The sequence below is a fragment of the Schistocerca serialis genome, chromosome 9 (genome assembly GCF_023864345.2).
Source record: "Schistocerca serialis cubense isolate TAMUIC-IGC-003099 chromosome 9, iqSchSeri2.2, whole genome shotgun sequence".
NCBI lineage: Eukaryota > Metazoa > Arthropoda > Insecta > Orthoptera > Acrididae > Schistocerca > Schistocerca serialis.
The window spans coordinates 239,409,845-239,435,013 of record NC_064646.1 but is presented as its reverse complement, the minus strand read 5'-3'; the positions used below and the strand labels follow the sequence as shown (position 1 = coordinate 239,435,013).

The window sequence follows — 25,169 nt, the reverse complement described above, 5'->3', positions numbered from 1 at the left end:
AAGATTATAAACGTTTTTACAGCTGCGCAAACGCTTTTGGGATACTGATTTCTGATGCGCTGAAATAGAATTTGTTCCTAATCAAGCATTAAATAATCTGTTCAGCTAATAGTACATGCTTGGCGTAGACACACAATTTGCTGGTGCCTAATTAAATCAGATGCTTAGATCACACCATAGCTAGAATAGTATTTTCCCTCACAGCAATTAATGTAGTCGCAAATGGTAGCGAGTAATTGTAACTTTGCCAGCTTTGTAACTTTTGTATATACATTGTCAGTCATTTGCACACAGTGTGTTTCTCTGTTTGCATAACTATATAAATGTCGATGACTACTGAATGAAATTCTAAGTTACACACTAAATTTTAAGGTTTCATTTTTAGAACCTAACAAAACACGACAAAAAACTAAAGAAAAAGAACATTATTATATCATTAATCATGCGACACATTTCTATGGCATACCAGTTTGCTAGAAACCCTTGATAAATATCTTAGGAAGTTTAACAATGCTAAGGCTAGTAGTAGTAAATTTTCTTGGAAATCTAGAATCTTATCCAAGTCAATCTTATCCAAGTCACCAAGTCCCTCTACGTAGGACGAAAAATAAACTTCAGATCGAGCTGCCTTGCTCAAAACTAATTTGTAAGTATGCAGCCCAGCTGTTGCTGCTCAACACGATCCTTTGTAGGACAGTAACACATAGGCTCGAGCTGCCGTCCATGACTTTTACTTACATCAGCTACCTTTAAGTGCTAAGGCCTGTTGAACCTTTACTTTCAGATATGTTAAATAAGGTAATCATGCCAATTCATCGTCTAAAGTTGAAGATCTACTCTCCTTTATTTAATTAGAATCTGGAGTTCATATGAGATTATGACCCCGGTTTTATTCCCTGAAATGTTACCCCTTTATTTTAAATCTGGTCCACGTGTAAGTGAACGCAATCTGACTGTGATGACGGAAATTTCGGAGAAGGAAGCGCTTCCTCAAAATGCAACGGAATAAAGCGGGGTTCACCATAGTTAACCAAGATAAAACTGAAATTAGGAGCCTCAATGCAGACTTCGTAAGTCTGCCAAATGTGTATGTAAATAAACTGTGTACCATAAATATAACTTGGACATTGCTATTGAATGACTCAATCTCCACTTGCACTTGTGTCAAAGTTCCCCAGCGACGTAGACTTACCTGTATAGCTAAACATTCTTACCTAATATGTGGGCATTACTTAATTCAGGGTGCTTCTACCAGTTTCATTTACAATTAAAAAGTGTGGGGTACATTTCGAGAGCGTCATTCTTGAGTGAAGATGTGTGGAAGTATGGAACACATGGAAAGCTTCATTCTACGAAGACCGCGAAGGAGGATAATAAGTTCGTAAAATCTCAACTGTACTCGTATGCAGTATAATGACCAAATTTCATCTGCAGAATATCATTCTTCACGGATAAACCCAGCAGATCGTATGCTTTACATTCTCACCGGCTATGACAGACAAAAAAAATTACCAAATCTCAATATCAATTTCTGAAGCATTGTCTTACGAGTGGAAGAATATTGAGATAAGCTAATTGAAACCTTGGATGATTAAATTGTAAATGGATACGTGTTCTAAAGAAGTCGAAAAATTGAATAAAGACCTAGTGTTCCCATTCCAAATATGACTGTGAAATATATCGCGTAAAGTAATCTCATTCTTCATTATCTGAAACGCAACGTAAACGCAGCGCAAATGTGCGAAGCCAGCAACAATCTCACGGTTATTTAGAACACTGAATGCGCCCTTCTTTATAACATAGTTCAAGCATCTATACTACGAGAAACAGTGGCCAGGCAGCGGGATCAAAAGAAGTGTGGCTTTGCGCTATCGCTGCTCCATACAACTGAAGATTAAGAGTTTCACCAAGGCGGATGAGCCACATTACATAAAAGAAGAACTGGCGCAACTGGACTTCAGTGTGCGCAACGTGACGAGAGTAAAGTCTGACGTCACACACAAGGAGTCGCCTTCTCTGCTGGTGATCGCCACCTACAGACCAGAAAACAGGCGGCTCTACCAGCTGCAGCGAGTGGCCAACACCAAGGTCACAGTTGAGAAGCTGAAACAGAAGAGGGGCCTGGTGCAGTGCTTCCGCTGCAGGGGATGGGACGCATGACTCGCCACTGCTCCTTCCCCGAGAGGTGCGTGAAGTGTTTCAAATGGTTCAAATGGCTCTGAGCACTATGGGACTTAACATCTTAGGTCATCAGTCCCCTAGAACTTAGAACTACTTAAACCTCACTAACCTAAGGACATCACACACATCCACGCCCGAGGCAGGATTCGAACCTACGACCGTAGCAGTCCCGCGGTTCCGGACTGAAGCGCCTAGAACCGCACGGCCACCGCGGCCGGCTGCGTGAAGCGCGCTGGCGCCAATGCAAGCAGAGTTTGCACGCTTCCGAGGTCGCACACTCCCAAGTGTGCTAACTGGCAGCCCACACGTGGCGAGTTATTGCGGCTGCGAGGTAATCAAAGCTGCAGTTGCTCGCCAACGTGGGCAAACAACAAAGAAGGCTGCCGACCGCTCCCACGGCGGTCCGCGCCCAGGCGGTCAGGAGGCCGGCAACCACGTGGTCCTGCCAGCAAACGTGTCCGAGAGGGCACCCCTGACGACGCACGCGCCGACACTCCCCCCCTCCCCCCAGGAGGAAGGCGCGTAAAGAAGACGCCACTTTGTCAGGAAATGGCAGGAGTGGCGCCGCTGCCCGCAACACAGCTGCATCCGGCCGAAACACAGCAACCGCTGTGCAAGAAGATCGGTTATTTGCAGCCGTCTCCACACTCTCTGCAGCAATCGAAAAGGTCTCGCACCTTGCCGACACGCTGCAGAGAGTTGCTGAGGCAGTACTGACCATCACACCAGCTCGCCTGCGACGAGCTCGGAGCATGAGCCACCAAATGGCGGCTCAAATTCAACGCAGGCAAGAGCCAGGCGGTGATTTTCACGCGGAAGAAGGTGCCAGCGGCCGTCAGGCCAGTGCAGATCATGGGTGGCCCCATGCCATGGTCACGTACAGGTCGATACCTCGATGCCTGACAGGGAAGGCGCATATTCGGGAGGTGCGGGCAAAGGCGCTGTCCAGAAAGCGCCTGCTGTACCCGCGGCTGAACCCAGAGTCGACATTATCTCCAGACTGCGGCAGAACACTCTATCTAACACTAATCAGGCCAGTTTTGGAGTACGCTGCCGTTGTCTGGGGAAACGCAGCCGACACCTCAGTGAAGATGCTCCAGACCGTGCAGAACAAAGCCCTCAGGCTCGCACTGCACCTGCCACGCGATTTCCCAACTAGGCAATTGCACGAACTTGCCGGAATACCGCCGTTTAAACAGCGCTTCCGGCAAGCAGCAGCAAGTTTTTACGCAGCAACGAGTGAAGCCGACAACCAACTCGTCAGGGGACTTGGACATCAAGTCCACTGGCGACCGACCACACGCTGGCCGGACCTGCTGCGCGAGTAGCGACCACTCACCAGCAGCAAAAGAAGAAGAAGTGACAACCAGACAACAATTCAAGAAAAAGATGGAAGAAGAATACATAGGATGCTGTAGGAACAGCAGTGTAGGCTGCTTAACATACGTATCGACTAGGCAAGAAGCCTAATAGAAGTCACGACAGGCGCTGGGCCTCCACAGTTGTCTGTCACCCAGGCAGCTAAGAAGAAAACAAAGAAGTGAGAAGGGAATCCAGAGGACAAGAAGAAAAAGAGAAACCAACCTCACACCATTCCAAAGAAGACACTGAGGCAAAGTAGGGGGCTCTTACTAGTACTCCGCCTATCCAGGGGAAGGGGGTACCACTGATGAAGCTCGGTGCGTGCTGCTCCATATTGTCAGTCTGCAATCGGGAATGGGTTCAAATGCAGACCTTCTGCAGAGGGCATTGCAAAGTTTCAGACCCTAACGGTGAAAGCAAGCTGCAACTTAAAAGCAAGCCAAGAAAGTGCGAGCTGCTAGACCCAGGCACACCACTAGTTTTACCGAAGGATGAGAAAGCATCGGCAGAATTTTCCTACAACGAAGGCAGTCTCCCGTTGCTTCTAGAAGATACAGCCACTGCAGGGGCTGTGTGAGGTGCTTCACTGTTCTGCAGTCTTCAGTGGACCACGAGGAAACCTGAAGACGACAGAACATTATAGCACCTTACACATCGGAAGCATCACAAATAAGTGGCGCATCACACGAAAAAACGAACTTATCAATGGAATTACTTACCCAAACGTGTCGTACAAATTATACTGGTGTCCAAAATTGTGCAATAAATGTAAATTCCGCACGATTGCCTCTATTTTGCCACAAAACTGTACCAATAGGTGACAGTAAAGCAGAAAAAAATTTAAAGGATACGGAACGTAAACAAGTGCAATATTCATAAGGATAGGCAAAAACGTTCTTCGTTTTATCCGATTTATCGAATTTGCACACACATCACGACAACAGGTTAATGTGTGTGTGACACCCTCTGGCACCAATAAAGACCTAACAACGGCGGGGCGTGCGGTGCACGATTTCATCAATCTCATTTTCAGGCAATAACACCCATTCTTCCTGCAGAGCTGCTCGCAAGTCTTGCAGAATGGTTTGTGGATGCTTATTTCATGCAACCCGTCTCCTCAGGGCATCCTCGATATGTTCTAGGAGATTCAAATCAGGAGAGCGAGCAGACCACCCCATACGAGCAATATCTTCCTTTGATGAATTCTTCTTGGGTTATCAGTCGAGTGGTGGCGTCGTCTTGTAGCAACGTTTCAATGAGTTTCGTACCCATCATCTACTGGCGAAGTGTCGGGATGCTGCTCGCTCGCTGTCATCTAATACCTTCCACTCTTTGGGGCAGCGTGTACTTGTGTGTGTGAATTTATCTGTGATTTTTTTTTATGTCTGTGAAATGTGATGAATGTTCTGTATGTGTCTGGTACTTGCCTGAGGTTGGCGACATGATTGTTATTTTGGGGGCGGGAAGGGGATTAGGATTTGGATGTAAGGATGTTCTATCCGAATTAGTCGTCGAAGATCGTCATAGGGCGTTTGTGCTTGTCGCGGGACATGTCATACCGACCTAAGGAGTGAATGAGGTTATTTCCAGATCTGGAAGAGCTCTCGTAGAAAGCCCTTGCCAGATCTTGGAATCTTTCTTTGAGGAGTGGGATTTCGGCAGCGGCGTGCAGATCATCAGTGGGTAATCCAAGGGGCAGGTGCAGTGCCCTCCTGAGGGCGCAGTTTTGCAGCCTCTGGAGTTTGTCCAGATGCTGCTTTGCCGCGTATCCCCAGACAGGGCACGCATACTCCATTACTGGCCGTATGAGGGCCTGATAGACATTTAGTCCTATAGAGCAGGGGAGGGAGCTGGTTGTGTTGAGGATTGGGTGTAGGATGGACATTCTGGCGCAGACCTTCCTGTGGATCTCGTCCATCTGGGGTTTCCATGTTAGTCTCGAGTCCAAGGTTACGCCGAGATACTTGACGGATCTGCACCAGGGTAGTTGGGATCCATATAGGTGCAGGTGAAGGGAGGGGGGAGGGGGGGCGTTGAGGGGGTCTGCATCTCCCGAGTCTCTGCGTGATCAACGTACCCTGTGTCTTTTCAGGATTGATGGTGATGCGCCAGCGACGGGCCCAGGTTTCTGTGTTATCTGAAAACCTTTGTAGCCTACGAATGACCAAGTCCTTATTCGCATTACGAGTGTAAAAGGCGGTGTCGTCAGCGTACTGCGCCGTGTGCACCAGGAGGGGGGGGGGGGCTGTTGGAGTGTCCGCAGTGTACAGCCTAGACTGTACTATGGCACACCAGCACGAATACGCCTTTTGATGGAGGTGGCTGTTTCTACCTTGACAGAGAAGGTTCTATTCGTGAGATAGCTTCGGATTAACGTGGCTATGCTCCCGGAGAACCCTTGTGTGTATAACTTGTATAGTAGCCCTTTACGCCATACTGAGTCGAAGGCTTTGGCTACATCAAATAGCACTATCGCGCAGTAGTCTCTGTGGTTGAAGCCTTCTGTGACTGCTTCCACTAGTCTCATGATCTGTTGTGGGGCCGAGTGCTTCTGTCGGAATCCGAATTGGAATCCGGCAAAAGTCGCTCACTGGTGATGTGGTCTCGTATGGGAATAAGCAGGAGGCGCTCATAGGTCTTCCTGAGAGCTGGTAAGAGGCTAATCGGCCTGTAGTGCTGCGGAAATAAATGGTCTTTCCTTGGTTTGTGTATCGCGACCACTTCTGCGTGTTTCCAGTATGCTGGGAAATCGCAAGTACGAGTAATCTCTTTGAAGACGTTCGTGAGGTGTTCGATAGCCGAGGGCGGGAGGTTTTTAACTAGCTGGTTGGTGACACTGTCGTATCCTGGTGCCTTTTTTGCAGGGAGGGACCTAATTACTTTTGCCATGTCTTCGGGGGCGAAAAGTGGGGGTTCGTCCACTGGGTCTTCCTCAGCGTTGAGGAAGACAGCTAGTTGACGACGGACTACCTCTTCACGCTCGTCATCCTGGGGTTCTGCCGCTTGAAACTGCTTCTCGAAGGCGTCGGCGAGGGCGTTGGCCTTTCCAACATGGCTTAGGCCAGACCCCTCTCGCCGTGCAGAGGCGGCAGCCTAGCGCTTCTTTTCGTAAATTGTTTGGTTGCTTGCCATAGTGTGTGATCGTCTACTTTGAGGGCTGTGAGGCGGTTTTGCCATTGCTGGTTTCGGTGCTCATTGAGCGCTACCTTCAACTCTCTCTGTAGACGGGTAAGCAGCCTCCTGGTGGCCTGATTTCTGGTGGTCTTCCACTCTTTTGCCACTCTGTTCTTGTGACGGATTTGGGCTAGTAGATGTTCCGGGAGTTGTACTTGCGGGGGCGGGCCATCCCTTTGTGGGCGAGTGCCATCTTCCGCTACCTGCAAGATGGTTCCTGTCAAGTCTTGTAACGCTTGTTCTACTGTTTCGGCTGTAGATGGCGGAGCGCGAGCGATATCACAGGCGACAGTTTGTCGGTATAGCTCCCAGTCAGTCTGTTTGTAGGACGTCTGGTACCGTGGGAGTGCACTCATTCTTCCACATCGACCTCTAGAATCACTGGGTTGTGATCGGAGGACATTCTGTTGATTGTCCTTGCGGCCACAAACCACTCGATCCTCCTAGTGAGGGCTATGTCTAACACGTCGGCCCTACCTCCATTTTTTGGAAAATGTGTGGGCTCGACCGGCCCCCATGATTCGAAGTGGTGGTCTCGCGCTAGTCGTTGCAGTTTGGCGCCTGCTCTGGAGGTTACTCTAGAGTTCCAATCGGGGTGCTTGGCATTGAAGTCGCCCCCTATCATGAGTTTGCCTTCAATTTGCCCTAAAGCAGCTATGTCTCCCTCGTCTATCTCGTCTTGTGGGGGTCGTAAGATTGCAACGATTGTTAGGGGTCCGGTGGCAGTGGTTACTTCCACGGCCACTGCTTCGATTTTATTGGTAGCTGGTATGAATACCTAGTGGTGGGGGATCCCTCTTTTTATGTACATGGCCACTCCTCCGCCTTGGGTTGGCCTGTCTTTACTGTAGCTAACATAGTTGGGAACTGTCGCTTTTATTCTCGGTTTTAGGTGGGTATCCCGCATCATGCGTATGTCGATGGAGAAAATAAAATGCTTGAAGTGGCTCTGAGCACTATGGGACTTAACTTCTCAGGTCATCAGTCCACTAGAACTTAGAACTACTTAAACCTAACTAACCTAAGGACATCACACACATCCATGCCCGAGGCAGGATTCGAACCTGCGACCGTAGCGGTCGCGCGGTTCCAGACTGTAGCGCCTAGAACCGATGGAGAACTCCTTCATGAGTTCTCTGAACTCGACCTCTTGATTAACAATGCCGTCTTCATTAAAGACGCACATTGACAGGCCTTGGATATTTGGTCGTCTATGCATGACGGGGTTTTGTGACTACTGAGCAAGTCGCAGAGGTGAGTGACTGCTGGACTGTTGCCTGAAGGGCAACGAGGATCTGATTGTTCTGCTTTGGGCCTCCCTGAATTCCTTCATCATTTCCATGACGAGGTCCATGGTCTGGACCATAACACCTAACGATTGATCCGAGGGGATGGAGTGTGTGTGAGGTTCCCTAGAACTTCCTCTGTTTTGGTGGACCTGCTCGTTGTTGTGTTTTTCCCGGTCTTGTTCTTGCGTTTGTGTCTCGTGTTGTGGTGACAGGTCTTGCGCCGATTTCTCGACGTTTTCGTGGCTGTTTGGTGGAGAGACCACTTCTGCATATGTTGCCCTTGGAGTGTCAGACCTTGGTTTTACCAAAGTTTTGTCTGTGTGTGTTGCCCTGTTTTGTCTCTCTGTGTGGTTTGATGGGGCAGGTGTGTCTTGTTTTCGTGTGTGTGTGTGTGTGTGGGGGGGGGGGGGGGCAGTCTTCGCACCCTTTGCCTTCTGTGTGTGTCGGGATGCTGCTGCTCTCATTACTTTCCCCTCTTTGGGGAAGTGTGAGGGGGAGTTTGTAGCCTTTCGGCTTTTAGTCCACTTTGTACGTGTGTGTATGATTTTTCCTGTACTTTTTTTGGTTTCTGTGATATGTGACGACTGTTCTGTGTGTGTCTGGTATTTGCCTGGGGTTGGCGAGATGTTTGGTGTTATATGGGCAAGGAGCTGGATTTGAGATTTGGTATTGGGATTTCCTCTTCGACTTAATCGTCAAGGATCGTCATAGGGTGCTTGTGCTTGTCACGGGACATATCATACCGACCTAGAGAGTGGATGAGGGCGTTTCCCGATCTGGAAGAACCCTCATAGAAGGCCCTTGCCAGATCTTGGAAACGCTCTCTCAGGAGTGGGATTTCGACTGCGGCGTGCAGATCGTCTGTGGGGAATCCAAGGGGTAAATGCAGTGCCCTCCTGAGGGCGCGGTTCTGCAGCCTCTGGAGTTTGTCCAGGTGCTGCTTTGCCACGTATCCCCAGACAGGGCACGCATACTCCATTACTGGCCGCATCAGGGCCTGGTATACATTTACTGCTACTGGGCAGGGAAGGGACCTGGTTGAGTTTAGGATAGGGTATAGGACGGACATTCTGGCGCAGACCTTCCTGTGGGCCTCGTCTATGTGGGGTTTCCACGTAAGACGAGAGTCCAAGGTTACGCCAAGGTACTTGGCGGTTCTACGCCAGGGGAGCTGGGTTCCATTTAGGTGAAGGTGAAGGGGGGGGGACGTTGAGGAGGTTCGCGCCTTCCAAGCCTGCGGGTAATCAGCATTGACTGCGTCTTTGTCGGGATGCTGCTGCTGCTTTCATCTAATACTTTCCCCTCTTTGGGGAAGTGTGAGGGGGAGTTTGTAGCCTTTTGGCTTTTACTCCCCTGTGTACATGTGTGTGTGATTTTTCTATATATTTTTGGTGTCTGTGATATGTGATGAATTGTTGTGAGTGTGTCTGGTACTTGCCTGAGGTAGGCGAGATGATTGGTGATATATGGGAAGGAACTGGATTAGGGATTGGGTATTGGGATTTTCTCTTCGACTTAATCGTCGAAGATCATCATAGGGCGCTTGTGTTTATCGCGGGACATCTCATACCGACCTAGGGAGTGGATGAGTGCATTTCCGGATCTGGAAGTACCTTCATAGAAGGCCCTTGCCAGGTCCTGGAAACGCTCTCTCAGGAGTGGGATTTCGGCTGCGGCGTGCAGGTCGTCTGTGGGGAATCCGAGAGGTAGATGCAGTGCCCTTCTGAGGGCGCGGTTTTGCAGCCTCTGGAGTTTGTCCAGGTGCTGCTTTGCCACGTATCCCCAGACAGGGCACGCATACTCCATTACTGGCTGGATCAGGGCCTGGTATACATTTACTGCTACTGGGCAGGGAAGGGACCTGGTTGAGTTCAGGATAGGGTATAGGATGGACATTCTGCCGCAGACCTTCCTGTGGGCCTCGTCTATGTGGGGTTTCCACGTAAGACGAGAGTCCAAGGTTACGCCAAGGTACTTGGCGGTTCTACGCCAGGGGAGCTGGGTTCCATTTAGGTGAAGGTGAAGGGGGGGGACGTTGAGGAGGTTCGCGCCTTCCAAGCCTGCGGGTAATCAGCATTGCCTGCGTCTTTGTCGGGATGCTGCTGCTGCTTTCATCTAATACTTTCCCCTCTTTGGGGAAGTGTGAGGGGGAGTTTGTAGCCTTTTGGCTTTTACTCCCCTGTGTACATGTGTGTGTGATTTTTCTATATATTTTTGGTGTCTGTGATATGTGATGAATTGTTGTGAGTGTGTCTGGTACTTGCCTGAGGTAGGCGAGATGATTGGTGATATATGGGAAGGAACTGGATTAGGGATTGGGTATTGGGATTTTCTCTTCTACTTAATCGTCAAAGATCGTCATAGGGCGCTTGTGTTTATCGCGGGACATGTCATACCAACCTAGGGAGTGGATGAGTGCATTTCCGGATCTGGAAGTACCTTCATAGAAGGCCCTTGCCAGATCCTGGAAACGCTCTCTCAGGAGTGGGATTTCGGCTGCGGCGTGCAGGTCGTCTGTGGGGAATCCGAGAGGTAGATGCAGTGCCCTTCTGAGGGCGCGGTTTTGCAGCCTCTGGAGTTAGTCCAGGTGCTGCTTTTCCACGTATCGTGTGCACGAGGGGGGCCGTTGGAGTGTCCGCAATGTACAAGCTGTACAGTACGGGCCCCAGGACCGATCCCTGAAGCACCCCCACCTTCTGTTGGAGGAGGCAGTTTCTACCTTGACGGAGAAAGTCCTATTCGTGAGGTAGCTCTTGATTAGCTGAACTATGCTCCCTGGAAACCCTTGTGAGTACAACTTGTAGAGTAGCCCTCTATGCCATACTGAATCAAAGGCTTTGGCTACGTCTAGTAGCACTATCCCGCAGTAGCCTCTGTGGTTGAAGCCCTCTGTGGCTGCTTCAACCATTCTCATGACCTGTTGTGGGGCAGAGTGGTTCTGCCGGAATCCAAATTGGAAATCCGGCAGAATTTGCTCTCTGGTAATATGTTCTTGTATGGGTTTTAGCAGGAGGCGCTCATAGATCTTGCTGAGTGTTGGCAAGAGGCTAATCGGCCTGTAGTGCTGCGGGAATAGAGGGTCTTTTCCTGGTTTGTGTATCGCGACCACTTCCGCATGTTTCCAGCAAGCTGGGAACTCGCGGGAACGAGTAATCTCGTTGAGGACGTTCGCGAGGTGTGTGATCGCTGTGGGTGGGAGTTTTTTGACTAACTGGTTTGTGACACTGTCGTGCCCGGGCGCCTTTTTTGTAGGGAGGGACCTGATTACTCTTGCCACGTCCTCGGGGGCAAAAAGTATGGGTTCGTCCTCTGGGTCCTCCTCAGCATTGAGGAAGACGGCTTGTCGGGATGCTGTGTTCTATATCTATATAGCTGTTTGGCTCTCGTCCGCTACTGTAGGCCGGCCAATCACGTTCCTCCGGAAGGGGGTACTGCGTCGGGCGTCGGTAGTGATGGTGGGGGGGGGGGAGGGGGGGGGGAGGCTGCAGCGGTGGGGACCGGCGTCGAGACCCGGTGGCTATCCAATCTGTCTGCGGACGCCGCTGCCTTCAAATAGACGTACCTCCACTGCCTCTTTGATGATTGAGTCCCAGAAACCGTTGGCGCTGTACAGATTCTTCTTTTTGCGAATTTGAAGTTGTGTCCCTCGGTAATGCTATGTTCTGCTGCCACAGACTTATTTGTCTGCCCTAGTCGTACGTTCCTGGTGTGTTCAGTACAGCGCTGGGAGATACATCGTTGTGTCTGCCCGATATATTCCATCCCACATTCGCACTCAATACTGTAAATGCCCGGCGTCTGCAACCCCAGCTGGCCTTTGGTTGAGCCAAGTATATCTTTCACTTTTTTCGGTGCACGAAAGATGGTCGTTATTTCGTGCTTCTTTAATATTTTTGCGATCTTGGCTGTTGGCGGTCCAGCAAAAGGCAGAAACGCCACACGTTTTGCTTCGTCTTCTTCTGGTTTCTCCTCCCGCCTCTTGTCTGCACGCAAGGCGTGTCTTATTTGTGTCTCTGTGTAGCCGTTCTTTCGGAAGGTTCCCCGCAGATGTGCAAACTCACGCGGCAAGCTCTCGCTGTCACAGATCGACCTGGCTCTTTGTACTGAGGTGTACAATATTGAGTTACGTAACTCAGCTACTGGCTGACCATTTTTGCTATCTGGATGATTTTGAAAATGGGCCCTGACCTGAAACTAGTCATCAAGAAAAGAAAAACTAAATTTGCAACTTTGATCGTTTCTCAAATGTATAGAAAAAATATTTTATAAATTATCCGTATGAAAAATAGAAAAGCCACACATCAGACGGAATTAACACAGACTTGCTCAAATCTACAAGACTAGTGCCGGTATTGGACTTCCTGAATGTAGTGAATATTCGTTTGAATGTGAATGTAGTACTAAAGTCCTGGACAAAAGCTTTAGTCAGGGGAGGACAAGGATTCGACTTGTCAGCTGTGCTCCGTTGACACGCCATAGCGCTCTGCCTCGCTGCAAATTTCCCCCACCACCATGCCATGTCATCTGACTTTGAGATGAGGGATAAAAAGAACGGAACAAAAACGCGCTGAACTTAAATGACAATGCAGTCGCATCGCATACGACTAGGTTTCATATTTCTCAACAACACAGATCACAAACGAAACAAATTTAATTGTATTTGGCATGCTGAAGACATAGTTTTGATCTGATATAGACAGTCGGCATATGTACAGACCAGACAATTCCACAGATTTTTGCATTCAGGTTGCCACATAATAGTGACTTACTTAATTTCATAATCGAAAGAAGGTGTTTCACAAACACATTTTGATCTAAATATTGTAACACTTTGCAACAGTATTATAGAGACGTGGAAACTCTACCTGAGGAGAACAATTTAGACATCCTGGACAGTCTGAACACAAAAGGACGTTTCTTTAAAATGGGAATTAGACTGCACATTAATCAATTAGATCTGCACATGCGCAGGGGCACTTTCAACTGAAATTGCAAATGGTCTCGAAATCAGTTTGAAAACAGGTAGTCTATAGGACTGGGAGTGTACCTGAAACGTTTAGAAAACTGTTCTTGAGATTGGTAGATTTTTTCTTTAACACCAGTCAGTTTACGGAAATGGACACTGTTTGTCAGAATTTGTTGTTTTTACAATACGATTTTCTTTTTAAATGCATCCGCATCAAACCAGGAGTCTTACTGCGGGCAGTGTGGAATCAGGTCCACTTAAAATGAGAGATGGGCCGTACACTCTGAATGTTCTAATTTCATTCCTGCACGCCTTTCTCCTTCATAAATTCAACAATATCGAGTTACGTCGAAAAATCGTTTCTTGCATGCCCCTCACCTTCACCAACGTACTTTGCAGTAATATACAGGGTGAGTAACCTAACATTACCGCTGGATATATTTCTTAAACCACATCAAATACTGACGAATCGATTCCACAGACCGAACGTGAGGAGAGGGGCTAGTGTAATTGGTTAATACAAACCATACAAAAATGCACGGAAGTATGTTTTTTAACACAAACCTACGTTTTTTTGAATGGAACCCTGTTAGTTTTGTTAGCACTTCTGAACATATAAACAAATACATAATCAGTGCCGTTTGTTGCATTGAAAATGTTAACTACATCCGGAGATATTGTAACCTAAAGTTGACGCTTGAGTACCATTCCTCCGCTGTTCGATCGTTTGTATCGGAGAGCACCGAATTACGTAGGGATCCAAACGGAACGGTGATGGACCTTAGGTACAGAAGACACTGGAACAGCACATTACGTCCACATGCTAACACCTTTTTATTGGTCTTTTTCACTGACGCACATGTACATTACCATGAGGGGTGAGGTACACGTACACACGTGGTTTCTGTTTTCAATTACGGAGTGGAATAGAGTGTGTCCCGACATGTCAGGCCAATAGATGTTCAATGTGGTGGCCATCATTTGCTGCACACAATTGCAATCTCTGGCGTAATGAATGTCGTACACGCCGCAGTACATCTGGTGTAATGTCGCCGCATGCTGCCACAATACGTTGTTTCATATCCTCTGGGGTTGTAGGCACATCACGGTACACGTTCTCCTTTAACGTACCAAACAGAAAGAAGTCCAGAGGTGTAAGATCAGGAGAACGGGCTGGCCAATTTATGCGTCCTCCACGTCCTATGAAACGCCCATCGAACATCCTGTCAAGGGTCAGCCTAGTGTTAATTGCGGAATGTGCAGGCGCACTATCATGCTGATACCACATACGTCGACACGTTTCCAGTGGGACATTTTCGAGCAACGTTGGCAGATCATTCTGCAGAAACGCGATGTATGTTGCAGCTGTTTGGGCCCCTGCAATGAAGTGAGGACCAATGAGGTGGTCGCCAATGATTCCGCACCATACATTTACAGTCCACGGTCGCTATCGCTCTACCTGTCTGAGCCAGCGAGGATTGTCCACGGGCCAGTAATGCATGTTCCGTAGATTCACTACCCCGTGGTTTATGAAACCCGCTTCATCGGTAAACAGGTAGAACTGCAACGCATTCTCTGTTAATGCCCATTGACAGAATTGCATTCGATGATTAAAGTTGTCACCATGTAATTGCTGATGTAGCGACACATGAAACGAGTGAAAGCGGTGACGATGCAGTTGCGTGTTGTAACAAACACGGGCCACGGTCGGAGGTTTCAAGCGTCAACTTTAGATTACAATATCTCCGGATGTAATTAACATTTTACAATGCAACAAACGGCACTGATTACGTATTTGTTTATATGTTCAGATGTGCTAACAAAACTAACGTGGTTCCATTTAAAAAAACGTAGGTTTGTGTTAAAAAACATACTTCCGTGCATTTTTGTATGGTTTGTATTAACCAATTACACTAGCCCCTCTCCTCACGTTCGGTCTGTGGAATCGATTCGTCAGTATTTGATGTGGTTTACGAAATATATCCAGCGGTAACGTTAGGTGACTCACCCTGTATATAGACTCCACACTTTTCGTTCAGTCCCATCAGGAACTGTTTCAATTGACAGGGAAATAATGTGAGCGACTTCAGAAATTTTATTATTGTTACCAGCAAGTTCTCCACGTGTTACATGCCTACAAATTTAGCACAAAGTATTTCTTGATGTGCAGAACAATGAATCTCGTCTGTCGATCGTTGTAATTTTTTACTCTTTCATTCATTCATCATGTAAGTAACTAAGTAAATCTTTAAATTCTTTCTGCATGGCATTGTAATGTTATTTCACAGAAAATTTGCGGTACCTGTTGATTATGCAATGTGTAATACATATTGAGAATTCTCATCCGTCTCTTCAATCATTCCCATCCATTTTTAAAGATTTCTGGCGATAGATCGCTAGACTGTCTCTTTCTATGCAAAGAGCCACTGTAGCTGTGAACGTCTTGGTACCACAGACAAATAGTGAAGACTAAACAACGCAGCCGCCACGATTCTTCCGAAGTGAAGAGAGACGTGCCGATCGAAAAATGAGCCTCCCCCCCCCCCCCCCCTCCCGCAGTACTAGGTGAAATGTCGCGCTATAGCGATCACTTCTCACTTCTGAGAAGGCCCGAGCAAAGTCGAGTTACCCGCACATCTGGCTCGCCTGCGGTTTGGCGTGCCGTGGCCGACCCTGACGTAAGCAGAAGAGCCTTAAAACAAAGCAGACCATAACACTTGCCAAACTTACTGTGAAATAAGTCCTCTTAAGAACTAATGCAAACTATACGCGTGAACTATCGGCAGTCATTTAAAAACGCGTTATTTTTCTATTAGATGGACAGAATGCGTTTATGAACGGAAGGTTTTATAACGATAATATTCACGTAACAAGAACAAAAATGGAAGGATGTTAACATGGAAACATATATTGGTTCTGTAGCGTATAAGAGAGATTTCCATCTGGTAAGTCAGTATATTTTGTGAAGTATTTTAGGATGACGATTTTACCCAGTACACTTAATACATGTCCAGCACACTCGAACACGATCGTTCAGATTGTCCGAGTGTTGTGGTGTGGTGAGGCATAGTGCTGCGTGGGTGTACTGATCTCCAAATCATTGAATGCGGTAGACTCACCGGTCAGCGTTACTATGACAATCACTCGTTTCGCATCTGCGTCTTGACAGGTTGCCCTGACTTCACGTTTACGGATGACAATTACGTGACCGCATGAAACAGCACACGTGCAGGAGGTTGCATAGTGCTGCGTCCTCAACCATCCAGAGGTCGTCAACCGCCGGCCGCTGTGGCCGAGCGGTTCTAGGCGCTTCAGTCTGGAACCGCGCTGCTGCTACGGTCGCAGGTTCGAATTTTGCCTCGGGCATGGATGTGTGTGATGTCCTTAGGTTAGTTAGGTTTAAGTAGTTCTAAGTTCTAGAGGACTGATGACCTCCGATGTTAAGTCCCATAGTGCTTAGAGACTTTGAACCAAGTCGTCAACCGCGCCGGTGGGAGAACGGTGCGCCCTAACACGAAAGCTCCTTACCAACTTTGCGACAGCATGGAAGCACGTTGCAGAGACTTCATGCCACCCGTGGTGACCGCATACCCCATTATGAAACTTGACTCGCCGTTTGTAATGTCCGGGGTACCATCACGAATTGCTGTGACTTCAGTGTGACCGTTGTTTTCGAGTAAGAGTGTCATTTCTGTTCGTCTTATTGCGTATTTCTTTCAGTTACCTTCTGAATCACAACGTAGCAGGTCTTCCTAGATATGGTGCAAGTTTCATAGAGGCATGGCATTGATAGTGATATGTCATGCTAAAGGTACATTCGTTCTTGTGTTTTGCAATGTACCTGACGGAAAAGTACAGTTGCAAGAACACACTATATTTTTGAATCGGTTTTTGAAGTAGAAAACATTGTTCTTTTCTTCAGAAGGAATATGGTCATACATACTCAGTTTCCTTTAACAGTTTTAGATAAATATCAAAAGGAGACAAGAGAACAGACCACGCCCGATTTTCTTCCAAATCTTGATCAGCTGAGTTCGCACTCTCTAACGACCACTAGGTCGACGAAATTTTTAACCTTACTCTATTCTTTTCTTTGGTCGAAGGAATGTCTTACAAGGGGACCATAAGAATAGGCTATCTTCTGTTCTATTGATCCTTACGCCCGAAAATCAGTTTTCTTTAGCACTACGACCCAATTCTCAAAAACAAAACAAAAAATCGTCTTTGACAATTAGAAGACATACGACCGCTGTTAACTACAAAACATTTCAAGCTTATTAACACAGCTGCCGCAGCTGAGAGTGTCGAAAACTCCATGGTTCAAATCTCACTGGTAGGAATTTTTTATTACTTTTATTTAATTCAATATTTACTAAGAAATGGCAGATTTCGTTAATAATTATTAAATGATATTTTAATAGTATAACGTCTTCCTATTTTTAACTAGCGGTGCCCTATATGTGTTACAATGCCTCTTTTTCTTTCAAAGTAAACACGTATCAGAGCATACACATTTTCATGTACAAAATAAATGAAAAAGAGGCATTTTTGGGTACTAAATTAAATTTGAAAAGTTTATTCAAGTGCTTCGGGTTGTACAAAATTGCCGTCTCCCGCAAAAAGAAACAAACTCTTTACCATAAAACATATAACTCTAGATCTACTTCTGTGTACATACTCCATTATCCGCGGTGTGGTGCGTGGTGGAGGGTACCCTGCGCCTCGACTACTCATGTCCTTTCCTGTTCGAGCGATGGAAAAACGACTATCTATATTCATCCGTACTAGCCCTAATTTGTCTTATCTTAGTAATACTTATGGTTCAGATGGCTCCAAGCACTATGGGACTTAACATCTGAGGTCATCAGTCCCCTAGACTTAGAACTATTTAAACCTAACTAACCTAAGGACATCACACACATCCATGCCCGAAGGAGGATTCGAACCTGCGACAGTAGCAGCAGCGCGGTTCCGAACTGAAGCGCCTAGAGCCGGTCGGTCACAGCAGCCGGCGAAATGAAATGGCATGCCGATGAGAATGATGATAATATGTGGAATCAGTTCATCTTCTCCTTCTGACTTGTCATTCTCAACTGCCGCTTCGGCCACGCCTAGCATCAGTTTTTCGACAGTGAGCCTGGGTCCACCGCACAATTTTGTCATGCCTTTTATTCGATAACCTTCAGTCACAGTAGTGCTAGGGGGCTTTTGCTATCACGGTAAGCATTTACAGATAGCAAGTGACACTTGTACCAGTTATAATAGAAACCCCTTCAGGCGTTACGGATTTACATGCTGCTGTTAACTCCTTTGCGACTCTGCTCCCAATCCCCAACTCTGGAGGTGCTAGGGAGCTCTTACAGTCACTATAATTTTTTTCCAGGTAGCAAGTGATACTTGAACCAATTATCTTAGAAATCCACTCAGACGTGACAGAGATATATGCTGGTATGTAGCTGTCTTTTTGACCCCGCTCCCTACCCCCAACTCTAGGGATGAAACGTAATCGCGAATGTCACCAACACGTCTAGCGACACCTAAAACTGCGTATTTGGTACCAGTATTGGTTGTTATCAAATAATTTTGCTTGACACGTCTTCCTACCTTCACTACCACCTCTACTGTTGGTTGAAGTATACTACCCCTCAATATTTTTATTCCAATAACTAACTGCAATACCTGGTGTTGCCAGGGTCAGAGTATCTCGCACGGTTGAATGTGTGAGAACCAGCCTCGCTTTCAGATATATGCAAACGTATATTCCATTGAACGTACGATGTATATAGTGTATACCAAATTAGTTAATAACGAGGCAATAAAATATAATTATGTAAGTAGCACAGGACACAATTAAAAGTTACTACAGTTAACAAAAAATTGTATTTACATATTTTTATTTTTTCACAACACTTGCCTATACGCTATAATTTTAGATTTATTGTTTGGACTATAAATGAACAAATTTTGTTGTGATCCAACTCATGAGCACACGACGTACAAATGGACGTTTGAAAAGCATAATTCCTCTGAGCTAACGCTGCAACATCGAAATGTTTGGTCCTGCTCTTTGTTCATGGTCATACTGTAAGCCAACTGTACTGTAAATTGCAATCCCCTTAAACTGAAGAACAGTCCAATCGATATTAATGGTATTCGCTGTATAAATATTTTCCGTCCTTTTTCTTTGTCAGTCATTATATATGCTTCGATGATGTTATTCTACAGTTGTTTGATGCAGAGTCTTGCACCATTGTACAGTTTCATCTAACTCAGATTCCGCAGTAAAATGGCTGGCGAACCAACATTCCGTATTTCGCCGCTATAATAATTCGCTCGCTATACCATTGAGAATCGGTATAGTCTTTGACGGTGTATTTCGCTTATGAGTTGCTCAGTTGTATCAACTATACCACAAAATTCATTTGTCAATATCAGTTGGCCAGAATTTTCGCCTATTGGATGGGTGCCTTCTCCTATTTGTAAAAGATTTTCTGCAAATTCTTGTGCTCTTTCGTCTGTCGAAATTTACGTTGTCATATTTGTGGTTAACTTGATTATTTTTACGTGCTACCGTATAGTTCTTTTTAAATCAGACGTTTATTCTGTCCGCTGGCGCCGATATCGGAATGACAACAGCGTTTGACAAAAAACACCTGGCATTATTAGTAATAAACCTCCCATTGCACTCGCGTTATCTCGCAAGTCCTGAGTGTTCTATTCAGTGCTTCCAAGGACTTTCTATGGGCCATTGCGCTTTCGTCCCATTTAATGGCCTTGCATTGATTCAACATTTGTTCACGTGTTGATGATTTTGTTACGATGCATAGCAGAAGTTTACGTTCAACTACATTGAAAGCGAATTTTAACGCATAATGTGCTGTTCGTCCCACTATTCTTAAGCGTAGCCGCTATCCCTGATAATGTCTGGCCAAGTACTATTTCTCTGTTTGCGCACATTTAAGCTAGGATTAAATTAATTAAAAGTGTTTACCGGTACCACCAGGTGCATCCAGTAATTTTATTTATAATAGTGTGTTATTACGTCATATGCCTGTTTTTGATACAGAATTAATGAGGGTTGTTGTGTTGAACGTAGCGCTGCAGTTGGTTGATTTTGTAACTTTTTTCTCTTAGTAATGCAGTATCAAATTGGCTTCGTCGAGGTGACTGAACTTCCAGTTGCATTAGCGTTTGGCTGTATGTCGCTAAGTCTTTGTCTTCCAGCAATATCAAAGCTTTGTTAAAAGTTCCTCGTTTAAATCGATTATCAAGTCGGGGCTCTCGACATTGCAGCCAAAGTCGATTTGGATTTGATTGATTGCATGTAGTTAATATTATCGCAAACAGTTGTCGATTCTGATTTGGTGTTCCCCTTTTGAACTATTCACTCATAGCTAAGTCCCAGCTTCAATCACGCACATCTCCAAACGTTTTGGAACTTTCTGGAAAAAAACCGGTTCAAAGGATACTTTGTAGAAAATTCCGAATAAGCCTCCGTCCCTCTCAAACACATGAAACACCACTTGACGCTTTTCATAAACACAATGTGTGAGGAAACGATTTTTGTCACTCACATCCACCCACCACGACCAAACCCCCTTACTAAAACAGGAGACAAAGGGATATCTGCCAGAACAATCGCGAGTACGTAGCAGTGGTTGGTCACGGAGAAATGTGTGCCATTACGTACACACACTTGCCAAAGATAATAAAACTCGTATATATAGAATTTTATTGAAATAGCTCCGAACGTACCTGAGTTAAGTACACCCACACCACTATGGGCAGCAGGTAGTTCTTATACCCGTAGAAACCCTTACGGACGTGCGCACAAAAACACACAAATCTTCATTGCCATGGGGTCAACCCTATAAGAAAGCATATAAGACGAACAAAGAAATAAACAAATATTCATTTTTATGTATTAGAGAATATATATTTTTATTAGAGCGAATAAAAATGCAAGTTTTTCACAATGAACTAGTTACTGCAAAAATGCGAAACATCGAACTGAAAATAAAACACCTTGCTATTTAAAGATACTGAACAGTATTATTGATGTATGTAAAGTTTTCATTTCACAATAAGGCATTTCGCATGTCTTTCAAAATTTTTATCTACTTTCTTGCATTTAGTGATTAAAAAATAGATCGATACTATTTTATCAGGAATGATTCAGTATTTGTTAACTGATACTTCCACGTTTAGTAAACATCGAGGTTAAATAAAAGTGTAAAAATTTGCCGCCAGTGAGATTCGAACCAACGACAATACGATTACTAGAGTTACACACCAGGCACTGAGCAGCCAGCTGCTGTGGTAATAAGTTTGAAATTATCTGTAGTTAGCGGGACTAAGCGGCCTTCCAAGTTTCACGAGCAATTTCTTCAAGTTATTAGGAGAACTGCAACTCGTTGCTTTATGAGACTGACATTTGGACACTGACTTTCCTATATGTATGAAGAGTATCTAAGACGTGAGGTCCCCCTGTTGGTGTAAGCATTGAAGAGGCGGCTGCTGCCGTTGGCTGTGAGCCGCGGTCAGTTCCCGGGCAGGCGGCGCGCTAACCGCCCGCGGCTGCGTGCCGGCAGGTCGCACTCGGAAGCGACGGCGATGCAGTACGTGCGCTCGCAGCAGCTGTGCCGGGACGGCGCGCCGCCGGAGCCGCCGCAGCACCAGCTGCAGACGCCGACGTCCCCCGAGAGCAACGAGACGCCCGAGCGGCGCAACCTCAAGAGCATCCTCAAGAAGCTCTCGGCGGGCTCGCTATTTTCGGCGGTGCCGCCGCCCGCAGCCGACGCGGCAGCAGGCGACGACTCGGCAGCCGCCCGCACCTCCGCCCCAGCCGCCCCCGCAGCTGTTGGCGGTCCGGGCGACGAGGCTCCACCCGCAGGCGCCGCCCCCGGTGCGCAGACCGTCTGTTCCCCCACCGCTGCCGCCAAGCAACGTCAGGTCTGTCTCTGCACCAAATTCTCTGCCTCTTTCCCTACCAGTGCGCACTGACCTGCCTCCTGGGTATTAGCGATTACCAGTAACACCGTACACTATCTGACCAACAGTTTAGGATCACTCATATGTAATGCGTAACTGACCACTATGTCAGGAGAGCCGGACCGGCCAGCATAAAAGGAGGCGAGGATTAATGTGTGGGCAGTAGAGACGCAGTAACAACTGAATGGGTCTAACAGAGGTCAGTGGCTTCGAACTTCGACTAGTCATTGCATCTCACCCGAGTAATAAATCCATCAGGGATTCTAAAGCTGCTAAAGTGGAAAGTGTAGTAGAATATCCGTTTTTCTTTGTAAACATTTCTTGTGTATTCTTATTTTCTCACATGTTCTAAACCGTGGAGGATCTCCATATTAAAAAAAAGACAAAGAAAAGACACACCACAAAGGAATCATCCGAATAGGACGAAAACCGGTAGGTCTAACGTACATGTACAGAGGATTGTTGGGTTGTTTCTGGGGAAGGAGACCAGACTGCGAGGTCATCGGTCTCATCGGATTAGGGAAGGACGGGGAAGGAAATCGGCCGTGCCCTTTCAAAGGAACCATCCCGGCATTTGCCTGGAGCGATTTAGGGAAATCACGGAAAACCTAAATCAGGATGGCCGAAAGCGGGATTGAACCGTCGTCCTCCCGAATGCGAGTCGAGTGTGCTAGCCAACATGTACAGACTAAAAAATGATGATAATTTCAGAAAAAATCGGATAATTTATCCAAGAGAAACAGCCTCCAAGAGAAACAGTATCACAGGGCCGGCCGTTGTGGCCGAGCCGTTCTAGAAGCTTCAGTCCGGAACCGCGCGGCCGCTACGATGGCAGGTGGGAATCTGCCTCAGGCATGGATATGCGTGATGTCCTTAGGTTAGTTAGGTTTAAGTCGTTCTAAGTCTAGGGGACTGATGACCTCAGATGTTAAGTCCCCTAGTGCCATTTGAACCAGCTTCACTGACGCGTTGGTATACCTCTGGCCCTTATGCAAGCACTTGTTAGGCTTGGCATTGATCGACAGGGTTGTTGAATATCCTCCAGGGGGATTTCGTGTCAAATTCCGCCCAATGGGTGCGTTGGATTGGAGTCGGTTGGAGGGTCTTGCCATATGCTCTGGCCACCTCTCTGGCCACGCTATGGTTTTGCAAGCAGGAAGACGAGCAGTAGAAACTCTTTCCGTGTGCAGACGGTCATCATCTTGTTGAAACGCAACCCCAGGATGGCTTGACATCAAGGTGAACAAAACGGGGTATATAATACCATTGACATAACGCTGTGCTGTATGGGCGCCGCAGGTGATAACCGAAGGTGACCTGCTACGAAAAGAAATGGCACCCAAGCCCATCACTCCTCGTTGTCGGACCATAAGGTTCTCGACAGTCGTCGGCCGCTGTGGCCAAGCGGTTCTAGGCCCTTCAGTCCGGAACCTCGCGACTGCTACGGTCGCAGGTTCGAATCCTCCCTGGGGCATGGAAGTGTGTAATGTCCTTAGGTTAGTTAGGTTTAAGTAGTTCTAAGTTGTAGGTGACCGATGACCTCAGATGATAAGTTCCATAATTCTCAGAGCCATTTGAACCACTTGTCGACAGTCAGGTTGGTATCACACCACTGCCTGGGGTGTATCCAGACACGTCTTCGCTGGTCACTGGGCCTCAATTCGAAGTGGGACTCATAACTAAAGACAGTTCCACTGCAGTCAATGAGATTGCTGGACGAAGACGTGTCTCGAGACGCCCCATACAGTAGTGGGATACCAGCAAGACTGTAGCCCACCAAATGGCCCGACAACCTGGAGTATCCGGACACTTATCAGTGGACGTAAATAGGATGAGGTGTTTCCACTCTTCGCCTTTATGAGGGCTTGAACTCTGCTGAGGACACGTTCCAGGCGGTGTCAGAATGTCTGTGAAGGAATGACAGCCCATTCTTCCTCAATAGCTGAAACCAAAGAAGAAAGTGATGTTTAACGCTGGGTTCTGGAGTGAAGTCGACGTTCTAATTCATCGCAAATATGTCCCATTGAGTTAAGGTTGGGAATCTCGCAGACCAGTCAATTTCACCAATGTTATTTTCCTCAAATCACTGCCTCATCATCTTGGATCAATTCCTCCACTGTACGTAGCATAAAATGCTGTAAAACGTTTTCATATCTTTGTGCGTTTAGTGGTTTTCTTAAGCCTAAGATGGGGACCACACCCTCAGCTCTAATAACATCCCACGTCGTAACATCACCTACTCCGTACTTCAGTACTGCCACTTCACATCAGGGCAGGTAACGTTCTTGAAGCGTTTGCCAAACCAAACCCTTCCAAAGGACTTTCACAGGGTATATCAGCGATTCGCCCCCAAATCACTCGTATCCAGTCGTCCACTGTCGAATGGCGTCGCTCTTTATATCATGCGTGGGTCAGAACTGACTACAGAAATGTGTGTCTTCTGACGAGCTCCTCGGCCAATGCACTCCACTTTTTTTAACTTCCTACACACAGTCATTGTGCTATCTGGACTGCTGGTAGCATTTTAAACCGAACGAGTGATTCCATCCACTGGTTTCATGCGATATTTCACAATCACTCTCCGCAATGCCTGACGGTCCTTCTCTGTCAGTACATGTGATCTGCCTGTCTTTGTACAGTCGTTGTTTTTTCATCGCATCTCCACTTCTCAGTCACGTCAGCAACAGTGAACTTGGACATCTTTAGAAGGGGTGAATGTCTCTAAGATATCTTATACTCAAGTGACAGCCACGCTGGAAGTCACCCCGAGAACTCCTGATCGGCGTATTCAGTGTGTTACTTCTTTTCTACTGACAACACAGTACTCCTCTTGTACCGGGGATGAGCCTCTCTGCATTACATAAAGGTGACTGTATACATTTGATCAGGTAGTGTATGTCCCAAATAGATCAATATCATGTACGGGTACACTAAAAATCAAAGTAAAACATGTCTTCGCTGTTTTGGCTGTAACCTGTAACGTTGCTGTTGCAGGTGGACATGCGCAAGCTGATGCGTGCGCCCACGGTGGAAGGCTACGCTGCGAGGCACTCCAAGCTCACCAAGAGCGTCACCTTCAACCGCGACACACTCCAGTCGCCTCCAGCGTCTCCTCCAGCGTCGCCTGTCGCATCTCAGCAGCCTCAAGTGCAGACAGGTCAGTATTATTCACACTGACGCATGTCCCAGTACTCGACATTCTAAAT

At 46.8% G+C, this 25,169-nt stretch overlaps 1 protein-coding gene across 1 annotated transcript in view; it reads left to right on the top strand.

Moving 5' to 3' along the window:
• LOC126419513 (uncharacterized) overlaps nt 1-25,169 on the top strand; it is a 730,476-nt gene that overhangs the window by 696,493 nt on the left and 8,814 nt on the right. Inside the window, exons 21-22 of the mRNA XM_050086703.1 lie at nt 21,528-21,765; nt 24,958-25,120. Of these exons, the coding sequence (XP_049942660.1) occupies nt 21,528-21,765; nt 24,958-25,120 (401 nt within the window). The remainder of the gene's footprint in view (nt 1-21,527; nt 21,766-24,957; nt 25,121-25,169) is intronic.